The 22,856-nt window shown below is 39.1% G+C and overlaps 1 protein-coding gene across 1 annotated transcript in view; it reads right to left on the bottom strand.

The window, feature by feature from the left end:
- Positions 1 to 22,856, bottom strand: part of EDRF1 (erythroid differentiation regulatory factor 1) — a 39,210-nt gene that overhangs the window by 8,878 nt on the left and 7,476 nt on the right. Inside the window, exons 7-24 of the mRNA XM_065894793.1 lie at positions 21,590 to 21,691; positions 21,204 to 21,325; positions 20,388 to 20,499; positions 18,721 to 18,868; positions 18,520 to 18,628; positions 18,093 to 18,204; positions 16,226 to 16,483; positions 14,421 to 14,492; positions 13,970 to 14,120; positions 11,596 to 11,784; positions 11,129 to 11,329; positions 9,281 to 9,499; positions 7,403 to 7,626; positions 5,879 to 6,037; positions 5,555 to 5,704; positions 3,946 to 4,099; positions 2,473 to 2,588; positions 901 to 1,049 (exon numbers count right to left, since the gene is read on the bottom strand). Coding sequence (XP_065750865.1) covers positions 901 to 1,049; positions 2,473 to 2,588; positions 3,946 to 4,099; positions 5,555 to 5,704; positions 5,879 to 6,037; positions 7,403 to 7,626; positions 9,281 to 9,499; positions 11,129 to 11,329; positions 11,596 to 11,784; positions 13,970 to 14,120; positions 14,421 to 14,492; positions 16,226 to 16,483; positions 18,093 to 18,204; positions 18,520 to 18,628; positions 18,721 to 18,868; positions 20,388 to 20,499; positions 21,204 to 21,325; positions 21,590 to 21,691 — 2,747 coding nt within the window. The remainder of the gene's footprint in view (positions 1 to 900; positions 1,050 to 2,472; positions 2,589 to 3,945; positions 4,100 to 5,554; positions 5,705 to 5,878; positions 6,038 to 7,402; positions 7,627 to 9,280; positions 9,500 to 11,128; positions 11,330 to 11,595; positions 11,785 to 13,969; positions 14,121 to 14,420; positions 14,493 to 16,225; positions 16,484 to 18,092; positions 18,205 to 18,519; positions 18,629 to 18,720; positions 18,869 to 20,387; positions 20,500 to 21,203; positions 21,326 to 21,589; positions 21,692 to 22,856) is intronic.

Raw genomic sequence — 22,856 nt, forward strand, 5'->3', positions numbered from 1 at the left:
TGCCTTCTCCCTGGGATACCAAGGAACTGAAATCGGGAGAGGAATTAACTATAAAGCGGCAGCAAGAGGGAATTTTTGGATTGATGGAAGTGCTCTGGACCATGATTTTGTCAGCAGACACACATATCTGCATTTGTCAAAGCTTGAAGAACTGTACACCACAAAGGATGCATTTCACTGTATATAGATAAAACATAGAAAGAGACAAAAAGTTGTCTGTGTCCCAATTTTATAAACTGGTAAAATACGCACAGGATAACTGCTAAGAATGAATATATTAGGATAAATGAGTTTCCTTTTTCTACTTTTCAAATTTTGTAGTATGGCTGGATTATACTTATACTAAAAAAAATGGAAGGCATATTGTTTATATTATTTTCCTGATCTAGTATTTACTACCAGAATTTCAAATTAAATTAATAATCCCAACATAATAACTCTGGAAAACAACGTAAGTGTATAAGATGTTATAGGTGGATTTGCTGAGATCCTCACTCTTCTCTTCTCTAGTTTCTTGGGTAGAGAGACTTTGATGTTCTGTCACCTACTTTTAATGATGCGCTTGGCCCTGAGTATCTAAACTATAGTTCTGACTTCCCATTAAACACAATGCTCAGAAGAGTTACAAGAAACAGTCAAGGTCTTCATTCCAGGTCATTCATCTCTCTCAGGGAAAATATTACAACCTATAGGGTATTTATCCTTAGGCAGTAAGATTTCTTTGTTTCTATAATCTCAACATGTAGTAGGCCACATGGAGATGATTCTCACTCAATTTAACAAATCACGAAAGAGCACCACTTAAAAAACACAACAAAGAATGGGGCCCATCCTTTTACAGTATCAGTAATAAAAAGTATATACGTAAGGTGCTTGGAAAGAAATTTCCAAAAAATTTACCTTGTTTTCTTTTTAGTTGAAGACAGCAGTTTGATGGACTGAAGAAGAAGGAATGACAAGCGAGATTCAAATATACCCAGGAGTTTTATCACTTCTTCTCGATTGAGACTAGAAGAATCAGCAGCTGGAAGGGTCTCTTCACTCTTAGGCTAGAAACAACAAAACGTTATTGCACCTAAGCTACCTCACAGTTTCATACTAAAGTGATGGAACCATTTCAATAATCCAGTAAACTTTTAAACCAAAAGCAAAAAACAGCAAACCTGAGATGATTTCTCCCTCGGGGACAGCCTGCTGGCAGCCTCATCACGGCCTCCTCCTCCCTCCCCTGAGAACATTTTGATAGACTAAACCACATTAAAAAAACGTCTCAGACCTAAAAGGCACTTACATAGTAGAAACTAATCCTGAACAAAAACCTCCTGACTTTCCAACGTCAGACGCTCAAGGAGCAAGATGGAAATGGGTACTGTATAGTTTGAGAACCAGAGTTTGGAAATAGGCTGGAGGCCACTGGGACTCAAGGAAGCTTTCAGCAGAAGGCAGCATGAATGTGGGAACGCCTAGCAAACTGGAAAGGCCTTCCCAAGGAGCCTGCTTAAGCCCAATCACCGTTCAACTGCAGACAGTTTAGTGGAAATTATAAAAGAAAGCACAGACCTTTCTCTTAAAAAAACAAACAGGGCTTCCCTGGTGGCGCAGTGGTTGAGAGTCCGCCTGCCGATGCAGGGGACACGGGTTCGTGCCCCGGTCCAGGAAGATCCCACAGGCTGTGGAGCGGCTAGGCCCGTGAGCCGTGGCCGCTGGGCCTGCGCATCCGGAGCCTGTGCTCCGCAACGGGAGAGGCCACAACAGTGAGAGGCCCGTGTACCGCAAAAAAAAAAAAAAAAAAAAAAGCAAAACTTAATAGACTTTATACTCCCAGGGCCTTATTATTAACCAAGGTCTATGTGGTTATTTAAAGGAATAATTTTTTTTAAATAAATTTGTTTATTTTATTTTTGGCTGTGTTGGGTCTTCATTGCTGCGTGCGGGCTTTCTCTAGTTGCGGTGAGCGGGGGCTAATCTTCGTTGCGGTGCGCGGGCTTCTCATTGTGGTGGCTTCTCTTGTTGTGGAACACAGGCTCTAGGCGCACAGGTCTCAGCAGTTGTGGCACGTGGACTCAGTAGTTGTGGCTTGCGGGCTCTAGAGCTCAGGCTCAGTAGTTGTGGCGCACAGGCTTAGTTGCTCCGCGACATGTGGGATCTTCCCAGACCAGGGCTCGAAAGCATGTCCCTTGCATTTGGCAGGCAGATTCTTAACCACTGTGCCACCAGGGAAGCCCACAAGAAATAATTTTAAAATATAAAAGATGAACTTGTAAATTTGAGTTTAATAATTCCACCAAGAAAATGTAATAATCACTGTTAACAGGTTTTTATGCAGAGCATATGTATTTATGTATCTGTACACACACAATGCATATAGACACATATATACACATACATGCATCCCATATGCCCACTATACACATCATGTAGCATTTAGTTTAAGACACATAAAAAACAATGATAAATCTTTTTTCCATTTACCTGGTCAAATTCCTCTACAAGCTCCTTTCTGATGAGCTGGAATGCATGCTTAGTTCTCACCATTATATCAAGAGCCCCAGAAAGTGTTTTTAATTTTCCAATATTGCTATTCTGACCTAGAGTGTCAAACACAAAATGATCATTCCTTTAAATATAAATCTAGAAACCCATCCAGTGTCAATGTATTAATGAAAATTCCGATTTTCAAATGCTGTAAAGGTAGCTCATGAGAATCTCAAGAAATCTTCTAAATCCAACTTTTGTCTAGTAATTATCCCTGAAGAAAAATAGTAAGACTTGACAAGGCAATAAACAGTCATTGTTTCCCTGCCTCACTATCTGGTTTTACAGTCACAGTATTAAACATTTTTTAAAAAGGAAATTAAGCATACTTACCATCTTAGCAAATTTGTTCCCAGTATCTACTTTTTTTTTTTTTTTTTTAATAAAAACGATGCCTGCTCATTCTAAGGAATTCAAACATGGCAGAAAATTCAAAGATGCATATTGGAAAAGAAGGTCACCCCAGACTGCCCCCAGAAAGAGCTACTATTAATCCTGGGTGATCACCCAAGACATTCAGCTAGGCACTATATACTGGCAAAAAGTTTAAAAAGATGCTTTTAGTAAAAAGTATTTCTAAAAACTGTTCTGAATAGGTAATACACTGTCAAAATGTATAAGGTACAAATGGGCATACACTGAAAGCCACGGAAGTGACAGTGCCGTCAGTTTCTCGTCCATCCTTCCAGAGATACTATATAAAGAGTCATGCATGTGTTAAATACTAAATTTATTTTAATTTTATAGAAGAAAACAACTGAAAAGAAACCAATGGAATTGCTGTACTTCAAATAAATGTCTCTTGTTTCTTTACCACACAAGAGATATTTCTCAAAAGATCCCTGTGCAGAAGGGGAGCAGGTGAACAAGACCAAGGAGGGAATTTAGAAAAAATCGCTCAGTGGTGGAGGGCCAGCTTACTCCGCCATGGGAAATGATAAATGAAGCGCCTCGCTTTCGCCCTCCCCGCCCTCCCACTTCATCGCCACCTTGCTCAGGATCTGCAGTTAAAGTCTGTTCTAGAACCACAATCCAAAGCTGCCAGTCTTGGTTCTTCGTTCAAGGGGACTCAGTGAGGCCCACCACTTCTCCATCACTGCTTCTCCACTCCCATCTTGTTCATGATGCTTAAAATCTTTGTCTAAACTAACTTGTCATAATTTTTTTTCAAGTAAGAAATCCTGGGCTATATTTCAGTATATCTACTCATTAAACATAAGCTAATGCATTTCTCTAAGTTTTAAAAAGCATTTCAAAAGATGTCCCTACCCAAAGACATTAACTATGGGCAAATTCAAAAGAAAGCAATATTGCTTACATCCAAGAGAGATCCATAGTCTGCCTCACTCTAAGACAATCCAACACTAAGCCAATGCATACAAATCTGGGAAATAAAAAAGTGAGACTTACTGGTCATCTGAAATTCTGCAAATGCTACTCTTTCTAACTGTACTCTAAGTAGTTCACATGGAGCATCTTTCAGAAGCTGAAAAAGCTTTACAGCTTTGCTGTAATGAAGATCTGCTAGCACCCGGTGCTGCTTCCTAAGACATTCATCACCGACCTAGAACCAGAAATAAAATAAATCCTAAGGCTGTGATTTCACAATAACTACTTAACCAAGTCTCTGGACCACTAAATACTTTTTAGTGTTTTGTTATAAGTCTTAGAGTTTTACCTCTTACATTTAGGTCTTTAATCCATTTTGTTTATTTTTATATGTTATGTGAGGGAGGAGTCCAACCCTATCCTTCTGCACGCAGATGTCCAGTTGTCCCAGCATGATTTGCTGAACAGACAATTCTTCCCCCAGTGAATTGTCTTCGAATTCTCTCAAGCTTGCTTTTGCCGTGAGGATATTAGGCCATCTGGACAAATGTGAATTTAGGTTGGTGGCCCTCTGTGGCAAGGGGAAAAGAGTCTAGGGCCAGCTCAGAGTGGAAAAAACCCTCTCCAGATTCAGCTGGACCTCAAAGGACAGTATTTCCAGGATAAAGGCATCCCAGAAGTAAACCCACACCCAAGGAACTGCAAGATAATTTGTCTTGGTGCTGAGCTAAGAAAGGGAGAACAACAAAACAATAAAAAAATATCCCTGAGAAACTATAAGCACAAGACTCCTGGCAGAAGCAAGGCAACCTCTCTGAAGGAGGGCACCTTCAGCTCAGGCCTCAAATTATCCTTAGAAATACATGCATTTGAGCACCAGGATTCAGGTACTAGACTGTTCATCATATTATTGCTAATAGCCTCAAACTAGAACAACCCCAAAGTTCACTAATCATAGAATGGATAAATAAACTGTGATATATTCATTTAATGAATACTATTGAGCTGAGAAAATGAACAGCTACGTGTATCAACCTGGAAGAATCTTCAAAACATGATGTTAACTAAAAAGCAATAAGCCACAGAAGAATATGTACAGTATGACTTGTTCTATAAAGTTCACAACCAGGTAAAATGTAAACGTGCTGTTTAAGTGGTAAAACACAGAAAAGGTACAGACATAACAGAAAATCAGGGACAGTAGTTAATGTGGGTGGGTACTGAGAGAGACTCAACAGGGAGGGGTACACAGGGGATCCCTGAAGGAGTCTTCCATTTCTTAACCTCAAGGTGAGGTACACAGGGGTTTCCTTTGTTTTTCTTTAAACTGTATAAATGCTTCACATACATTTTCTATGTGCTTTTATATGCATGCTCTATTTCACAATAAATTTTTTAAATGAGCAATGCGTACTTTAAAATTGACATAGAACCGTTACTATAAAGCCTAACTACATTTTTAAAAAATTTAAATAATACACCCAGGCAAACACATAATTTTGCAAACTAAGACCCAATTGTAATAAAAAAATACATAGCATAGGAGAGAGGGGAAAAATACCCACAGTCCAAGTTTTTCTCAAATGGCTAAAAGAATAGATGGCATTTTAAATGTCTACAGAAATGTAAGAAAAGCACCAGAACACTTTTAAATGGACTTGGCACTTAACTTGAATCGAAATGGCAATACCTGATTCCTCAGACAACTGTGGTACATGGACGCCAGCCTGTGATGGATGGTTGCAGCTCGGTACTGACAAAGAGGCTGTCGAGCAGACACCAAGTCCACGTCACAGTATTTCAGGGACTTCATCATAGCTTCACTGACTTCTTTTTCAATCTGTGTATTTTTTTTAAGGGGGAGGAAAAAAATGACAATCCCATAATCTTATGTAAGAATTTTAAAAACATTTAAATACTGCTTGTCAAGAAAAAGGCTACAACAGATGCTCAATATGTGTCAAACAAAGGAATAAGTAAGGTTAAGCCTTCTTTATAATCCAGCAAATATTACCTGCTCTTGAGCTTTTCTAGATAACGGAGCATAATCTTGCTGTAGAGTTGCCATAGTAAAATAAGTAGTGGACAATTCCCAATTCACTGAGTCCCAAACAGCTGAGTGTGTGTCTCGTGTTCCCAAGGATCTTAGAGCTTTCAAGTAGTAATCAACAGCCTGCAAGGGAGGAAAGAGGACCACTGTGACTCAGTTTAAATATACACCATAAAGTAAAACATGTCTCACAATCACCCCAACATTAATTTGAGAGAATTTACAGGAGACCAATATCATGAGGAAGGGAAAAAAGTAAATCAGTGACACAATTTCAATGAAGAAAGTGATTTAAAGTGGACTACATGTTGCCCACATTTCCTCTCGAGTCTATCATCAGCCCATCTGAGTGTCTTATGACTCATGTGAAGCATAAGGATGCATTTTTTTCATTTGTTTTCCTTTCTTTCTAAATGAGAATTACAGCTTATGTAACTAGCAAACTAGAAAAAATAATCTGACAAGTCTATGGATAAAAAATTTGCTGGGTTTGATTGTATAAAGAAGCAACCCTTCCCACCTCTGTCACCACCATGCTGAAATACATGGTCATTGTATGTAATCATATAAAATCACACTGAATTCCATCACCCAGCAATAATTTTTACATTTCTGGTGTGTACTTATCCACTTTTTCTGTGTATATGTAGGCTTAAAGAAAAACAAGGTCACTTTTTTTTTTTTAAGTTCTCTATGCAATGAACATTGCTCACTAATGTAATTTAAACAGCTTCAAAGTTCTCGACTAAATGAGTGTTCTTGTACCTCCCCCAACGCTGGATATTACCATTTGCCAAAAAATGTTCACAATCTGATTAAAAAAACTTGATTTTTAAATTTCATAAAAGTTTAAATTTTGAAATTTTTCTTACATACTAACCATTTACTTTTTTTTTTTTTTTTACACATATGACTTTTTTGTTCAAGGTTATTTGTTCTTCTATTGGGGCAGTTTATTTCCAATGATTCTTAATTGTTCTTTATATATTAAGGATTTATTAACCTCTGATCTGTCATGTATGCTCTAAGTATTCCCCCTGGATTGTGGACTGCTTTTCAATTTTGCTTTCTGTTGTGCATTTAAAAAACAATTTTTATGCATTTGAATTTATCCATCTTTTATGTCGCAATTTTTGCTCTTTGTGTTACGCTGCAAAAGTCCTTTCCCATCCTATCAGAGAACCGTCTACCTGTATTTTCCTCTGGGACTTCCAGAGTTTCACTTCTCTGTGTCGATCTTGAATCCATCTGACGTGCTCTCACTACACCGATGTAATTTACTGAACAATTATCTTTCCCTACCTGTCATCTTCACTACTAAATTCTCAGTATTCTTCCAGTTTCTAAGTGTTTTAATGATCTGTCTAGTCCTGGGCCATCACCACAGCTGTTAATTATTTTAGTTTTATAACCTTTTAGTGGAGCTGTGGCAAAGTGTAAAGGACAATCAGGTGTGAATAGATGAGGTCCAACATGTAAGCAAGTTACCTTGTTGTAATACAAGCCTTCTTCCGGAGAAAATTCACGTTTAAATTCATCACCTGCACCACAGTGTGCCTGTGCACAAATCCGCATGAGTCGTCCCGTGTTACATAACAAAAGGGCAGCATTTGTGGCATCGTCAATTGACTCAAAGTTGTGAATTCCCTTTTCAAAACAAGAAAAGCTTTTTTTCCACAACTGCTGCTCTGCAGTAGACACAGTTTTGCTCACTTCACAAAAAAAAGAAAGAAAACAATTGTGTAAGCAGATATCAGCGTAAACCCACCAGTGTCTCTCGATGAGATGATGAGAGCGTGGCAGTGACAGGATGTCTAGTGGACCACCAGCCACCTGGACCCACTGCAGCGCACTATTCTCATCACACCTGTGTCCCCCCCGCCCCCCGCCCCAAATTCATGTTGAGGCCCTAACCACAAATGTGACTAAGGTCTCATTTACGAGGTCATAAGGTGGGACCCTGATCCAAAATGACTGGTGTTCTCGTAAGAGACAGAGACGTCAGGAACACACACACAGAAAAGACCAGGTGAGGACACAGCAAGAAAGTGGCCACCTGCAAGCCAAGAAGAGAAGTCTCAGAGAAATCCAACCTTGGACTTCCAGCTCCACATCGTGAGAAATAAATTTCTGTTGTTGAAGCCACCTAGTCTATGGCAGCCGGGCAGACTGACACAACACTTGGAGTCCTCTTCTCTATTAACCAGATGATATTAAAGCAGGCATATAAAAACATCGAGCAAAGCACTATTGTATAAAGATTCAAAAGACATGGTCCCATGAATTTCAAGAGGCACAGTCTGTGTCTTCTCTAATTCTCCTAGGTTTCTGACAACCACTTTTCATACACCTTCACCAACTTCCTCCTCCAGAGGCACCTTAAAAGCATAGGTTCTTATATCTCAATTTTAAAAATGTATTATATACGTATAAAGAACAACAAAAAAGCACAGGTTCTCCCACCGGCAATGACCTCTGTACCCCTGTGGCAAGTACAGCTCACAGATCAACAGGCACACAATAACTTATTCAACCTACCTGCTGTCCTCAGTCTTATCTCGGCCCTTTTGGTTTCCCATGCTGTGCGTACAGCCTCTACAGTTTCACCCATTTCATGGCTTCAACTATCACCCCTATGTGAATGGTTCCCAACCTATGCCTTGCTAACCCAAAGAGCTCTAAGCACACATTTCTAACTGACTACTAAATCTTACCATTCACGTACATGTCCACCGGCTTCTCAAACTCAACATGGGCGCAGATGAATCCATCCCCGTCTGCCTGAATCACTGAAGACCACTCGCTGCTCCTCTAAACACCCACTGGACACTATATCTTTGGCTCCTTCCTAACGCTGCCTACTCCAGTCGAGACATCCCACCTTTTCCACATCTGCCTGCAATCATATCATGTTGCAATCTGCCCAAACTACACCTTCTTCCCACAAGCCTTCCAAGAAAGCCACAACTTCAAGGAACGTCTTCCTTTCCCCACTCCTCTACTGTACGGCATTTGTACTTATAGCATTTTTCAGAGATTTGTATTCATATCTGGCTTCCCAGCTCGGAGAACTATGTCTTAGCCAATTACATATCCAGTATAGAGCCTAGCACATGGCTGACTGTCCAACTCACTTCTGAAGTGATCAGATGGAGGACGGAGGACAGTGAAATGATGACTCCCAAGGGGAAATAATGTCTTTTCCTACTTTTATTCCTTGAGAATTTAATAATAAAAGATTCTTTAATAGTGCACCCCTTCATGACATAAAATCAAACGCCACAGTTCTTGGCTTGAACCATGTAAAATCAGCATGATTTTCTAAGAGAACGGGCAATAAAGACAGGACCCCAGAGACGTACTCACCTACTCTCTCACTCTGTAATGCGGCAGCCTGATTCATGTAAAAGACACCGATTTCATTTCTAATGTTACCCATTCTCTTCAATACTTGTATATACTGTTCTGGATTTTGACTTTTTAAGTCACTAAACTGCAAGATTTCATTAGCAGCCTCATAACATTTACAACTAACTGAAAGTTGACTTTCTAAGTCCGTAGACAAATCAGTTGCCCATGCAAATCCTTAAAAGGAAAAAAAGGAAACATCACCATGAGTCATATGAACCCTTCTTCCTTAGTATCTAAGTAATCTGATACTTTTAAGACAAAATAACATCGAGTAAAATTATGCTTATACCATAATATGCAATATAGTACAAACATAGTAAGATTCAATTAATACAACTAAAATTTTAAATTTCAAAAGAAAAGATCTCTGAACTTATTTTAAAAACTACATTTTCTTGGGACATTAATGTTGGATTAAAAGAAATATTTTCCTGCCTAAAAACAACTCCCAAGACCCAGATTTTACCAGGTCCACTGCTTATTGGTACAGACCTAAAGTTGTCCACTGATACAAGGTAAACCAGTTTTTCCTTTTTAATTACTGGAAACAGTTCTTGAAATAAAGTTCGGATTGCTACAGAGGCTAGTTATGTACATTAGAGTTTGCCAGTGTAAGTTTATGTCACTGAAGAAGCTGACAGATAAGCTCTCAAAGACTTAAACGTGCCCTCTAGTGGAGACTGGAGTAAACTCAGGTGCAGGGCCCAAAAATCCAAGGGAGAAAAAGGGTAGTACTCCTGCTGATAACTTTCAAGGAGCACATCACTCTTACAAAGAAGTAAATTATATGAAATTAACATGATGGGAATGGCAAAAACAAACTTAAGGATTTTATCACCATGTTTATTAAAATAAAATGATTATCTGAGAAACTCAGAAGGGGAGAAGGGGAGAAAGAGGGCAAAAAACACCCACAATAATACATTTCCTCCCCCAGTATACCTCTCTAGATGTTAACAGTCCAAAGTTTTTTGGGATGTGGATATAAAGTGATATAAACGATTTAAGAGCATAATAAAACAACTCCATACATTACAAAAGCACCTAATGTCTCACTTGCTGCCCTAATTGCAAGGTGCTTATATATAACTGTACTGACTGAGCTAAGAGGGAGGGATACTGCTCTGCAGACTAAATTCTCCTATCTTCCAGGTTTAAAATCTGACAACTCCAAAAACAGACAGCTGTGAACTACATTTAAAAACTAATGATCACTGGGGCTTCCCTGGTGGCGCAGTGGTTGAGAGTCCGCCTGCCGATGTAGGGGACATGGGTTCGTGCCCCGGTCCGGGAAGATCCCACATGCCGCGGAGCGGCTGGGCCCGTGAGCCATGGCCACTGATCCTGCGCGTCCGGAGCCTGTGCTCCGCAACAGGAGAGGCCACAACAGTGAGAGGCCCACGTACCGCAAAAAAAAATAAAATAAAAAAATAATGATCACTGTATCTTAGCCCTCAGGAACCATTCAAAAGGTGAACCATTCAAAAAGTAATTCATCCACTTTTACCAACTGTTACTCCTTTTCAAAAGAAAATCATGGCTTGGTTAGCTGACTAAAGGGTTTCCCAGAAAAACCTTACAAAGAGAGAAGTGTAAAAAGTCAATACGATTGTCTCCAGAGACTATTTTTTAATTAGTTCTAGTTGTATAATTACTAATTATAAAATACTTCAAAACCACTTTATACACAAATACACAGGGTCATGTTCAATTTAACATTAAGAAATGAAACAAAACAGCAATACCAAAACACTAACATTTCGGGCACTTTTCTGAATCAAACGATGAGTATCACTGGCATACCTTGACAACTGGACTCCCTGTGGAGGCTGTGTAATATTTCCTGGTCTTCTTTTGTTTGGTAATTAAACTCTTCAAGGTGTGCCGCTCTATTATTTGCATTCTGGGCGAGCATTAGTTGGATATCACCACAGAGTGTTAAATATTGAGAAAGAAATAGTAGCACTTCAGAAAGCATATTGGTGCAAAGGCAGCAATAAGTATCTATGTGGAAAGGGTAGGAAGGAGAAAAAACACAGCATGTTAACCATGAAGGAATACAATGTCACATATCACATATGACTTCATGTATTTCAAAATGAAGCGATGTTAAACCAAAGTGGAAAATACTAGGAAACATATACAAGATTAGAAAAAAAAATTTTAGTTGAATTTAAAACAGAAATAGGATTAAAATTTCACTGATTCAGCTGCCTTCTCCGCTCTCTCCTCCCAATGCCTATTAAATATTTTCATTTATAGTAACTTACCATGGCTCTGCAAAGCTAATTTAATGTATCGTAACGCTCTTCCATATTTCTGAAGACTCATGGCAGCATCAGACAAAACATAATAGGCCTTTGATGACTTGAGAATCAGCTGGAGTTTCATTTTATGTTGCCAAGAACCAGGGATCATTCCAGACTGGCTGGAATAATTACCCTTCTGAAGGGAGCCCACTACGACATGGGGGAAAAAAGGCAGCACATTTTATTTGAATATAAGTCTCACTGTAAAAAAATTTTGCTTCTTGATAAAAACACTCCAGGCCTAGGTACTATTAATAGCTACAACAAAACTGGTAAATACTGTATCTTACTACTTAAATGCAATGAAGTAGAATAGCAGTGTTTTGACATTCTCACTTGGGATTTCCGAAGGCCTGCTTCTCCGGAGCTGTCAACTCTGTCACTCTTTCAGGGTCACTAACATAACTAAGCTCATGACTGACATCTACGTCCTTTCTCTAGTCTATGCGTCGACCCGCCAAAAAGTTCACCTTCCTAAAGCACAGCTTTAATCACAGTGGAACTCCTGTTCTAAAACATTAAAATGGCTTCTCACCACTTATTCAATCATGTCTCAGCATCTTAGCCCACTTCCTAAGCTCCATTTTGTTTAGCCTTACCTCCTTGTACTCCACGCCTACTCTCCACCAACCAAAATCAAGGTGCAGCTTGTTGCCTACATAGACCCTGTTTTCCCTGTATCCCATCTGGGTTTACTGCTTCCTCCACCAGGAATACTTTCTAAAGTCCAGCCCATTACTACCCTCTTCAGCCAACAAATGACCGCTTCTGTGCCAAGCACCGTGCTAGGCACCAGAAACAGTGACATGAAGTTATATGGCCTCTGTCCTTGAAGACCCCACAGACCAAGGGTGGAGATGGGCCAATAACATAAACCACAACAAAGTATATTAAGTGCAATGACAGAGAGAAGAGCAAAATGCTGTGGGAACCCACCCCCATCATCTCCCAGCTTCAAGATGTCTCATTTTATTTTATTTTTTTTAAAGATGTCTCATTTTTTGATCAGCTCCAACACTTGAGTCTTTCAAAGCAATGAAAAGTACTTAGTCTCTTATGGTTTTATTTGTGCATGTATTTCTTTTTCCTCTGCTACTGTTATGTATTTTCTATGTGCGAGGCATTGTGAGAAAACCAAAAATGAAGAAGATGAAGTTTTGCTCACAAGTATGTTCGTGTGTGTGTGTGTGTGTGTGTAAAACCATTAGACACAGCTGATGATGACTGAGGCAGGCTTCAGTTAAGTGCTCACAGGACAGAGTAGTGAGGGAACCAAGTAATTCTGGGGATAGAGGTGAGGACGGAGACCTTAAACAAGAGCAGGATTTTCAACAGCTGAGATGGGGAGGAAGGAGGAGACAGAAAAGGCATTTCAGAGAAGAGAACACCATGAAGGAAGCACAGAGACAGGGGTCTCGAGTGCTGGTGTGGTCCTCCTCATTGTGGGTAGACTCAGGCTGGCACATAGGAAGCACTACATAAATGCTGGGGAAATGAATCCTGCCACGCACGCTGCCCCCCGCCCCCTTATGTTCATGAAGGGAAGAAAAGACCTTTTAGAAAACACTTGATACTATTTTAAACATACAGGCTTTCAAAACACTTTTTAAAATAACTGAAACTCATTTAAAAAACAAAAGGAGCGGGATATGGTTGGAAAAAGAAATACAACTTAGATTAAAATAAATGAGAAATTCAGGACTTTGACTTCAAAGTCCACATGTTCCTCATGAAGCGATGTTCTTGAGGAACAAATCAGACCCTTTATAAGTGACTCCTGCAGCTTCTCCAAGTGCCGTGCGGAGACAACGGCTACCACTCCTCAGGTGCTCATTATGTGCACTGTTCTAAGCACGTTACATCCATTAACTCACTGAATCCGGGTAAGAGCCCTTTAAAGTAGGGACTATTATTGTCTCTACTTTGAGAGAAAACAAGGCTCAAAAAAGTCAAACAACCTGGCCTAGTGAAGCCGAGATCTGAAGCTGTGCGGTTTGGTTCCTAAGTCCTTGTGCTTAAACCCTTGACTGCATCTACTGAAGTGGGGCTTTCTCAGGAGAACCCCACCGCGCTGAAGGCATTAGTTCCTCACAGCAGGTAACAGGAGGAAGCAGGTTCCTTATGTTCTTCTTAGAACTATCTATAAAGGATCGAAATTATCCTGTTTTATTTTATATTTCAAATGAAAGGATATCTTCCCCTACTTTCCATTCACATGATATCCTTTTTCTGAATTCCTTTCAATGAATGCCTTAATTGACCTAAGTCTGCTGTTGAAAAGGCCTACTATATTATTCCGCTGAAAAGGCCTTATTTGCACTTCAATTCAACTTACTTTTGTCCAAAAACAAGGCCATCTGCTTCTCCAGACCCTCAGGACCCCCCCTTGTGGATTCATCTTCATATTTTAGTGGGATTGGGGTGCTGGGGTCAGCGGCAGGGAGGTCACTTTCTTTTTTGATGCTGCTGTCCACAGATTTTAAACCCTTTAAAAGAAGAGAAACATTTACTATACGTGTCACTGAACACCAACTGGAAACTAAATATAAGGCAATATCTGGACTACTAGATACATTTAGGAGAATTTAAATTTTGAAAACAGACTTTAAAAAACTACTACATTTGACCTGAAAATTAGGAGACATTATTTTTCAACTTATGCTTAAAGGGGGGGAAAATCACAGTAGAATATCATTCAGAATAACATGTAGGCACCAATAAACAAACACTATTTGCATATCAAGTACAAGTTTTACTGAAACGGTGCAGTCTACACTGAAACTTACCTCCAGAACGTAGCTGAGCACAAGTCTACAGCGCTCTTCTGTGTCATGGCAAACTGGAAATGCACAACTGGGCTTCAGAAACAGACATTTAAAATTATTAATATGCACTGATATGACAAATTCCATCTCCTGGGAATTACTAAAACTCTACAAGTCAATAATTTTGACGTTTTCTGTATATTCAGCTTAGTGAGGTATCTGACATTTTAAGGCTAATGCACTGTGTAATTGCAGAGTAAACTGATATAAGCATCAACAAAAATCTTGCTTAAAAAGATCTTCCAGCATACATGTTGCTTTAAGTACTTAAAATTCAAAAATAAATTCTATTACAACAAAAAAAGCAAGAATGAGAGTAGTAATGTTTTAAATAAATGTATAGCTAATCCGATGGGTGAGCTTGACTCCTAATCAGCACTAGTTCTTGGTAACACACAGTTAACAATATCATCAATTTAGCAATAAGTTAACAAGTATTGCCAATGGTCTCACTGTATAATTTATATACTTAATTAGAAGGAGAACCAGTTAACAGCCTCCATCTACTAAGTGACATCATGTGTAAGAGCTTCTGCGAGGCATTCCATTTGGAATTTTATGAGGCTGGAATTACCATCCTCCTTATACAGAGAAGTAAACACAGATGTTAAGTAATGTGTTCAAGCACTCAGTGAGCGAGTGCTGAGGCCGGGGCTCTGGAGCCATGCTGTCTGTACTTCAAAAAGTACTGAGATAAGGCAAAGCTACCACGAAAGACATGTTTATATGAATACTATGACTGTATTTCTGAGTGCTTTCAATATTGACAGAAAGTGCTGTCTCTGTTAAAAGAAAAAAAAAAATCTGTAAGCATACCATTCTCCAAATGTCATCACATTCTGTTACAATGCAGTTTCCCAAATACAGGTACCTTTTACAATCAATGTTTTTGTTTATAATCAGAAACATTTTTTTACTGTACTGCAGGGTTCAAGCTGCAAGTGCACTAAAATTCAGAAAGACGGTTTATGAGAGACAGAAAAATAGGCAGTGGGGCTAAGGTAAATGAGAGGAGAAATGAAGGAAGAGAAGGTCAGAAGGGCAGGCAATGTTTTGGGGTGACACAGAGGTGTCCTCTAAAAACCTATTTGGATATAAAATTTCCACCTGAAAGTTAAACTCAGAGCTTAAATTAAGAGATTATCTATAAATATGACAGGAAATTAATTATAATTTAATTACACTGTCTAGAAAAAGATGGATGGTATGACAGTCAACACAACTGACACCAACAGAAACCAAAAGGGCAGGAAGCTCTTAGGGTCTTTCGGGCTGTGACCAGAGAAGAGACATGTCCAATCCAGCTGACATGGCCACAGTCACTGAAAAGCACCATCCTGTAGCACAGGGACAATGTGCCAGATCTCTCCACATATGGATCAATAACGAGCCACCCACGTGCTCTGATTCTACGTGCACCAAGCAACCTATACATTCAGTCTCCCAGCAACACAGCAACCGGGAAGAAGTACCATGGTGAGCAGCCAGGGCTGCACACTGGTCACTGGAAAGGAAAATCTCCCACATAAAAATTAACATATTGATGTGGTTTACACATCAGCCCACCATAGGTCTGCATGTGGATCAGTTACCCTGGGACAACTATAAAACCAAGTTTCAGAATTCATAGAGCTAATGACTATTAGACCCTAGACCATAAAAGATTTACTGAAGTAATGCCATCTTTTGAGATGCTAACTGTATTCAATTAACAATTGTTTGTTTTTCCATTGATGAAATTTTAATACAAATTTCAATATGCTTACTCTGATTTGATGAATGGATTTGTATTTTTCTGGAACTGACAATTCTCCAACAGACTTAATTATAGCTACTGCTTTGTTATCATCTGATGGATCAGAACAGGTGCTGTAGGATCCGTTTTCATCGCTGTCTGGCATCTCCTCTTCCTCTTCACTATAACTTTCATCAGAATTCTCATTTAATGGAGATTCTGAACTTTTTTTTTTAGGTTCATCCAATTGGAAGAGTTCTGAAAGCATGTAATTGGCTGAAGCAATAATCTTATAAAAAGAAAAAAAATATAAGTAACTCATCAAAATTGAGCATTCTAAAGTGGAAGGAATTTTACTACTGTACTAACAAATTTTAAAAGACCTGCAGACAGACTGTTTCCACCACAGACTGTTAATACACACTGAAATGTTCCTGTTTCAAAGTACCAATACTCTGAATGTACTCTGTAAAATCCTCATGGGTTGATATGTTTATTTCCTAAAACTATTCTATTCCCAGCCCTCTCTAAAGAAAAAGTGGCAAATGTATTTCACTGGAGACAAGTTTTCACGTATAAAGTGTCATAACTAAAATGTTAGCAACACATCACTCCGTATCAACCAAGAAACCAGAATTTCTCTTTACAAGCTATGAACTTATTAGTTTATCTTTAATAGGCAACTAATATTTACTATATGACCTATGGTTCCAGGGGGAAAACCTCCACTAGCTTAATGAGGGAAAAGTCCAGAAGATCTGGTTTCTCTTAAAATTAGCATTTATGTATTAGCATTTATTCTACTCTACTGTTTAAGTAATTCTTAGTCTCAGACATGCAATAGTCTTAACACTATTTTTAACTTATTAACCACCATCACCTTAATCAGCAATTAGACATTTAAGCCAGAAATTGCTTTGCCATTTTTCTTCAAAAACAGTTTATCTTGGTTTGGTCTCTAGGATATCTTTATCTCCAAACTGCAGGTGGCCACAATTAAAAGGAACTTGGATCTTTAAAAAAGAAAAAAATCACAGATACTACATATCTCTTCTGATTTAAACAGGACACAACTATCCTTACACTGAAACATACAGTTGTCAAATTCAGACACCTGAGGGTAATAAGGGTGGTGTAAACCATGGGCACAGAACTGAGGTTGCTTTAAGAGATGCTTTTATATACTGAGGTACAGGATGTGGACCTTATTCATACTGACATTCATGTAAATGGATCTTTCAAGAGACTATAGTTTTCCACCTTTTAACAGTGATAATACAAAGGAAAAACAGCACTACTTTATTAAAATTGTGTGAATTGTAAATTTATAGAACAGTGCTATCCAAGAGAAATGTGAGCCAGACACAAAATTTTAAATTTTCTAGTGGCTACACTAAAGAAAAGTAAAATCTGGTTGAAATCAATTTTTTCTTTTCTTTTTTTTTTTTTGCGGTACGTGGGCCTCACTGTTGTGGCCTCTCCCGTTGCGGAGCACAGGCTCTGGACGTGCAGGCCCAGCCGCTCTACGGCATGTGGGATCTTCCCGGACCAGGGCACGAACCCGCATCGGCAGGTGGACTCTCAACCACTGCGCCACCAGGGAAGCGCGAAATCAATTTTTAATATTACACTTGATTCAATAAACAAAATATTTCATCATGTAATGTGTACACACATGCGCACACACACTCTTCAAGATTCAGTGTGTATTCTACATTGAAAGCACATCTCGATTCAGATGAAGCACATTTTAGTGCTCAAGAGCCAGACGTGGTACCTGGCTACCAAACTGGATCCATTGGGCAGCTGCAGACTATGAATTAGGCGGCTCTAATGTCTAGGTAACAATTCTCTATCGGAATGCCAGAATTCTTTTAGAGAGCGTATGTTAATCTTACTTGAGGATGCCTGCTTTTGTCCAGCAATTTAACACAATTCAGAAGCAGGGTTCTAACAGTCCCATAGTGTTTCTTATTTTGATTCTTCTTCATCATCATGTTGCAAGCAACCCTAAAAGAAGTTCATATCAAATTTACTCCCCATTCATCGTTCTCTACAAGACTCAAGTCTAGGCATGCTCTTCTTTCCTTCCAGTGGAATAAGGGCCATAAGAAACAACTAAATGTTGTGTTTTATATACCTGCCCTCCCCCTTCCCCATTTATTTTGGAACAGTATATAGGTGTATATATACATACATACATACACCTTTTTTAAACTATGAAAATCTAAAAGGTATTTAAAACCTTGGCGTAGATAATGTGCCTATACACTTAAAAATTGTAAGTAAGGCTAATTCTTCATCTTAACTTCTTAAAGCACTCACTTATATAAGAGAATAGCCACTGGCATTGTGAATGGATTTTGGTATTTGTCTTCAGTTTCTTCACAAAGAGTAGTGAGATCATAGAGCTTCACTATATCACTGCCACTTGCTGGGAAAAAAACAAAAAACCAAAAAACCAAATAAACCTCACTTTACAGTTGCCACTCAAATCAATTACTATTCATTCAAGAATTAGCTTACCTTTAAATAGCCAATAGGTATGTCCTTCTTTGGTACAATTAGATTTCAAAAATGATAAAATATTCTGTGCAATATCTTTTATGACTTTAGTAGAAAAATTAGAGTTTTCCAAATTGGGAATCTCTTCTGTCTTTATCATTTCATACTTCTGTAAAACAGATAGAAGATAGTTTAAGAGAAAACCTACACAGCAACACTTCTCTTATGAAAAAGCAACCAAACATACGAATCCGGCAACTAGAGACCTACGCAGCATGAGAGTTTAAGGCACTGGTTTTTGGTCTTTTTTCTGCCCTGATACTCCAAAGAAATCTGACCCATCCCTGCCAGCAATGTGGTGGTTTACCACAGGAATAATTCTCAAGGGGGAGTCATCACCAGATTTTGAACCACACACTTAGGCAGGATCTCATTTCTGTCCTAACCATGGAACAAGTCACACTGTACACTTTCTTCTATTCTACCCTAATGGTTTTCCACTGGGAAGGTGGTAAATGAAGGCAGACTTCGCCCAGTAAACTTTCTCAAAATATGTATTTCTGGCTTTTTCTTTCCCCTGACACTACAGTCATCTGGGCAGTGTCTCCAGTATATCCTCTTTTCCCCTTGAGCTATGGAGTCTATTCCTTTACAGAAATGGAGCATGGCGTGTGGAGGCAACAGTAAGAGTAAAGGCTGCAAGGCTATTACTATCACGATTTTTTTTTTTTTTTCGGTATGCGGGCCTCTCACTGCTGTGGCCTCTCCCATTGCGGAGCACAGGCTCCGGACGCGCAGGCTCAGCGGCCATGGCTCACGGGCCCAGCCGCTCCGCGGCACGTGGGATCTTCCCAGACCGGGGCACGAACCCGTTGTCCCCTGCATCGGCAGGCGGACTCTCAACCACTGCGCCACCAGGGAAGACCACTATCAAGATTTTTAAAGCGCCTCCGTAGCTTTAACTTGTCTTCTGCTTACACTTCCCTAAAGGCCACTTCCCGTATTTTCTGAAGTACTCTAAGACTAGAAACTACATATCAGTTGGAAAATAGACCAGATCAAAACAGAAGTGATCTCACCCTTCTCTGATCATCCAGACTCCTGTGTGCACTACACTGTGAATCCTTCACCCACTGTCTCCAATTTTTCTCTTTGCACATTCTTATTTCCCATTAGGTTAAACCGTTCTGAGTAGTGACCAAACCTTATTGTTTTTCCTCCAACATTTCTGATGGGGACAAAGTCCCTCATAAATAGAATATGCTCAATAACAATTTGCTATATAAACTATTTACTTTTATGCAATGCTGGGGCCTTTCCTTAAAACTTTGCATAAACTGAGTAGGTATTTGTATACTGAATGAACACCTCTACTGTTAGGACACTTTCAGGTAATTACTGTGGGTTCCTGGCATTAAAATTACAGTTCTTTGGCTACAAATATAGATTTTAGTACTGTATTATGACCTGCCCACAAATTACCTGTAAAATTAAGACTCCTATAACATCTAGAATTCTGATATCACCAACTCAAATGTGAAAATACTCAAATTTGAGTTTATCCATAGCTATCTTCCTTGCCAAAATACACCTTAGTATTTAACAGTCTTAAAAACTTTAGTGAGGTACTTTCTGCTCCAATCTGTATTTGAGAGATTATTTTAAAAGTCACACTGTATCTATCTTACCTGTACAATTCCATTTACATGAAAACACATGACAAGCTCTGGTACATTGCATATCAAGTTGTCCAACCAATAGTCGATTCCAGTTAGCACATTAATTGGTTTGTTGTTATCCCTAAAAATACACATTTCTAGTGTTATTTGATTTAATTAAGCTGTTCCATAATCAATCACCTTATTATTTCCCCCATTAAAATATTTTAATCTATTCTCCCTAGTTGGAGAATGCCATTTATGCTTTCTCTTCTGATGAGACACGCACATGTAGCTTATGTGGTGTGTTGTACTTAACATCCTTCCACAAGCTTTTCTTGGACTTCTAATGGGTGTCCATCAGAGTTTTCAGTAAGAATAGGAGGAACTATGACAGCGGATGACAGGGAGCCTACTGCACGCTCTTCACACAACCTGAAGTGAAAGACTGACCAGCATGCATCATAGTGCCCAAGTCAGAATTCACATGGACTAGCATGAACACATACACCTGGAACATTAAAAAAATGCTCACAATTAGTTAACAGAAAGCTGGTAGACCATCTCCTTGACTAGTTAAATAAACTACATTATATTCTCACAAGTTGTAGATTCAGACTTAAGACTAGGTCAGCACAGCAGATCTCTGACTCCACTCACTGAGGACTAGAATGAAAAGCCAGCCAGAGGGCTTTCAGCATTTGCTGAAACACTCCTTCATTACTGCAGCCATTTCAACTGGTGAGGCAAGAAGGGAAGTGAAAACAACTAGAAAAGGCAACGATGCTGGAATGGAGAGGCGAAAGCAGACGGAAGGCTGATCTAAAGGGACACGAGCCTGGTTACCTGAGGCGCAGGCTGACTGCTGGGTATCTGCCTCCTCCAAATATAGGCATGTTGGAGCCAACCAGCATATGTATGTCTTCAAATGTCCATAAAATATTCCGAGCAAAATCATTTTTAAGACCCTGTGATTTAAAATCAAATAGAAAGATTATATAATAAACAGATCAGTAATCTCCCCCCATGATCCACAGAAAGACTAGAAAAAGGAAAAGACAAGGGAGACAAGGTAAATTAAAGCCACAGAGCTATAAGATCACAGAGATGCTTAGAAAGAGATTCAGGATCAAGTGGATTTCTTCCCCTATGAATCCAATTTAGACTAGTTTTTAAATGACGAAGTAGACTGGGGATTAGGTGTCTCACCTTGGACACCACGAAAAGCATACCTGACTGTTCTCCCCGTCATTGAATAAAGTAGTCAGGTTTTGTTCTTTAGGTGCTGAGGCCACATGCCCCACTATGTATGAGGGTTCAAGAGGCTCACCTCCCTGTGAAAAGTGCAAGGATAAGGAGTGATTCTGCTGCCGTAATTACTTTAAAATGGCCTACTGTTAAAGAGTATCACCTAAACATTCAAAGAATAAACATCAAATCTACTCTTGTAAATCAGGGCTAATACAAATCATTAACTCTCATCATTGGGTGACATACTCGAGCTCCTAATTATCGGTTACTATAATAAGCTAATCACATTTAGATCTTATTCAAATAACAATGAAAGATTATTTTAAGTTTTCCAAGCTTCTTTTCCTCTTTTTTTGGGTAAATCAGAATAGCACTGCTCTTTCAGCATACCCCATCCCTACTGGATTAAAAAATTCCTAAGAAACCTCAGCCATATTTTTGAGACACTGGTCATCAGAACAGCCTCCAGTTTCACATTTCCTAGTGTGTGTTTCACAGAAGTCTAGTCCCTGGGTGAAAAATTTCTGGAGTCAGGTTTGAAAAACACTGCTTACCAACGATTTGCTTTTGGAGAGTAACAATTCTTATTACCATTAAAAAGCCCCTAAGAGGTCCTGCACTGGAAAAACCTACTTCGCCTCTGTATAATCCAATGTTCTCACATGTATTTGATCTCATAAAACTTTCTTATTTTTATTAGATTCTGTGGAATATATTTTGAAAACACATAGGAAGAGGAATCTTTGACATGGGTAAACAAAGTCCACCACTCAACTTTCCAACCATAAGGGCAGTTGCCATTAAAAAACATTACTTTAAACCTTTAAGAAATATTACTTTAAACCAAGATGAGCATGCATATGTGCATGCACATGTGAGCATGTGTGTGCATTGCTTATTCCTATGTGTGTGCTAACAGGCCTAGCACCTGCCTGCTAGTACGTACAACTGCAAGCATGGGGGGGAATCTCCAGTGCTTCTGCTATGTCTTGTCTTCTTTTCAAAGGGTCCTTAAAGGATTTCAAACATTTATTATATTGTTTATTTACACAGACAAGTTATCAACCCCCCAAACTGTATTTGCCAGGTAGCTGCTTTAGTGGGAGTTTGGGCTCTAGTTTATAATGTCCTCAATAAAGGTTTGGCTCACGGCCATACCACAGAGACCTACTTAAACTCTATTAATGCTTAACACAGGCCTCAAACTAGCCGTTTTAGTGTTGGGAGCAAGAATTCATGAGGTGATAG

Source organism: Phocoena phocoena, chromosome 16 (assembly GCF_963924675.1).
Source record: "Phocoena phocoena chromosome 16, mPhoPho1.1, whole genome shotgun sequence".
NCBI lineage: Eukaryota > Metazoa > Chordata > Mammalia > Artiodactyla > Phocoenidae > Phocoena > Phocoena phocoena.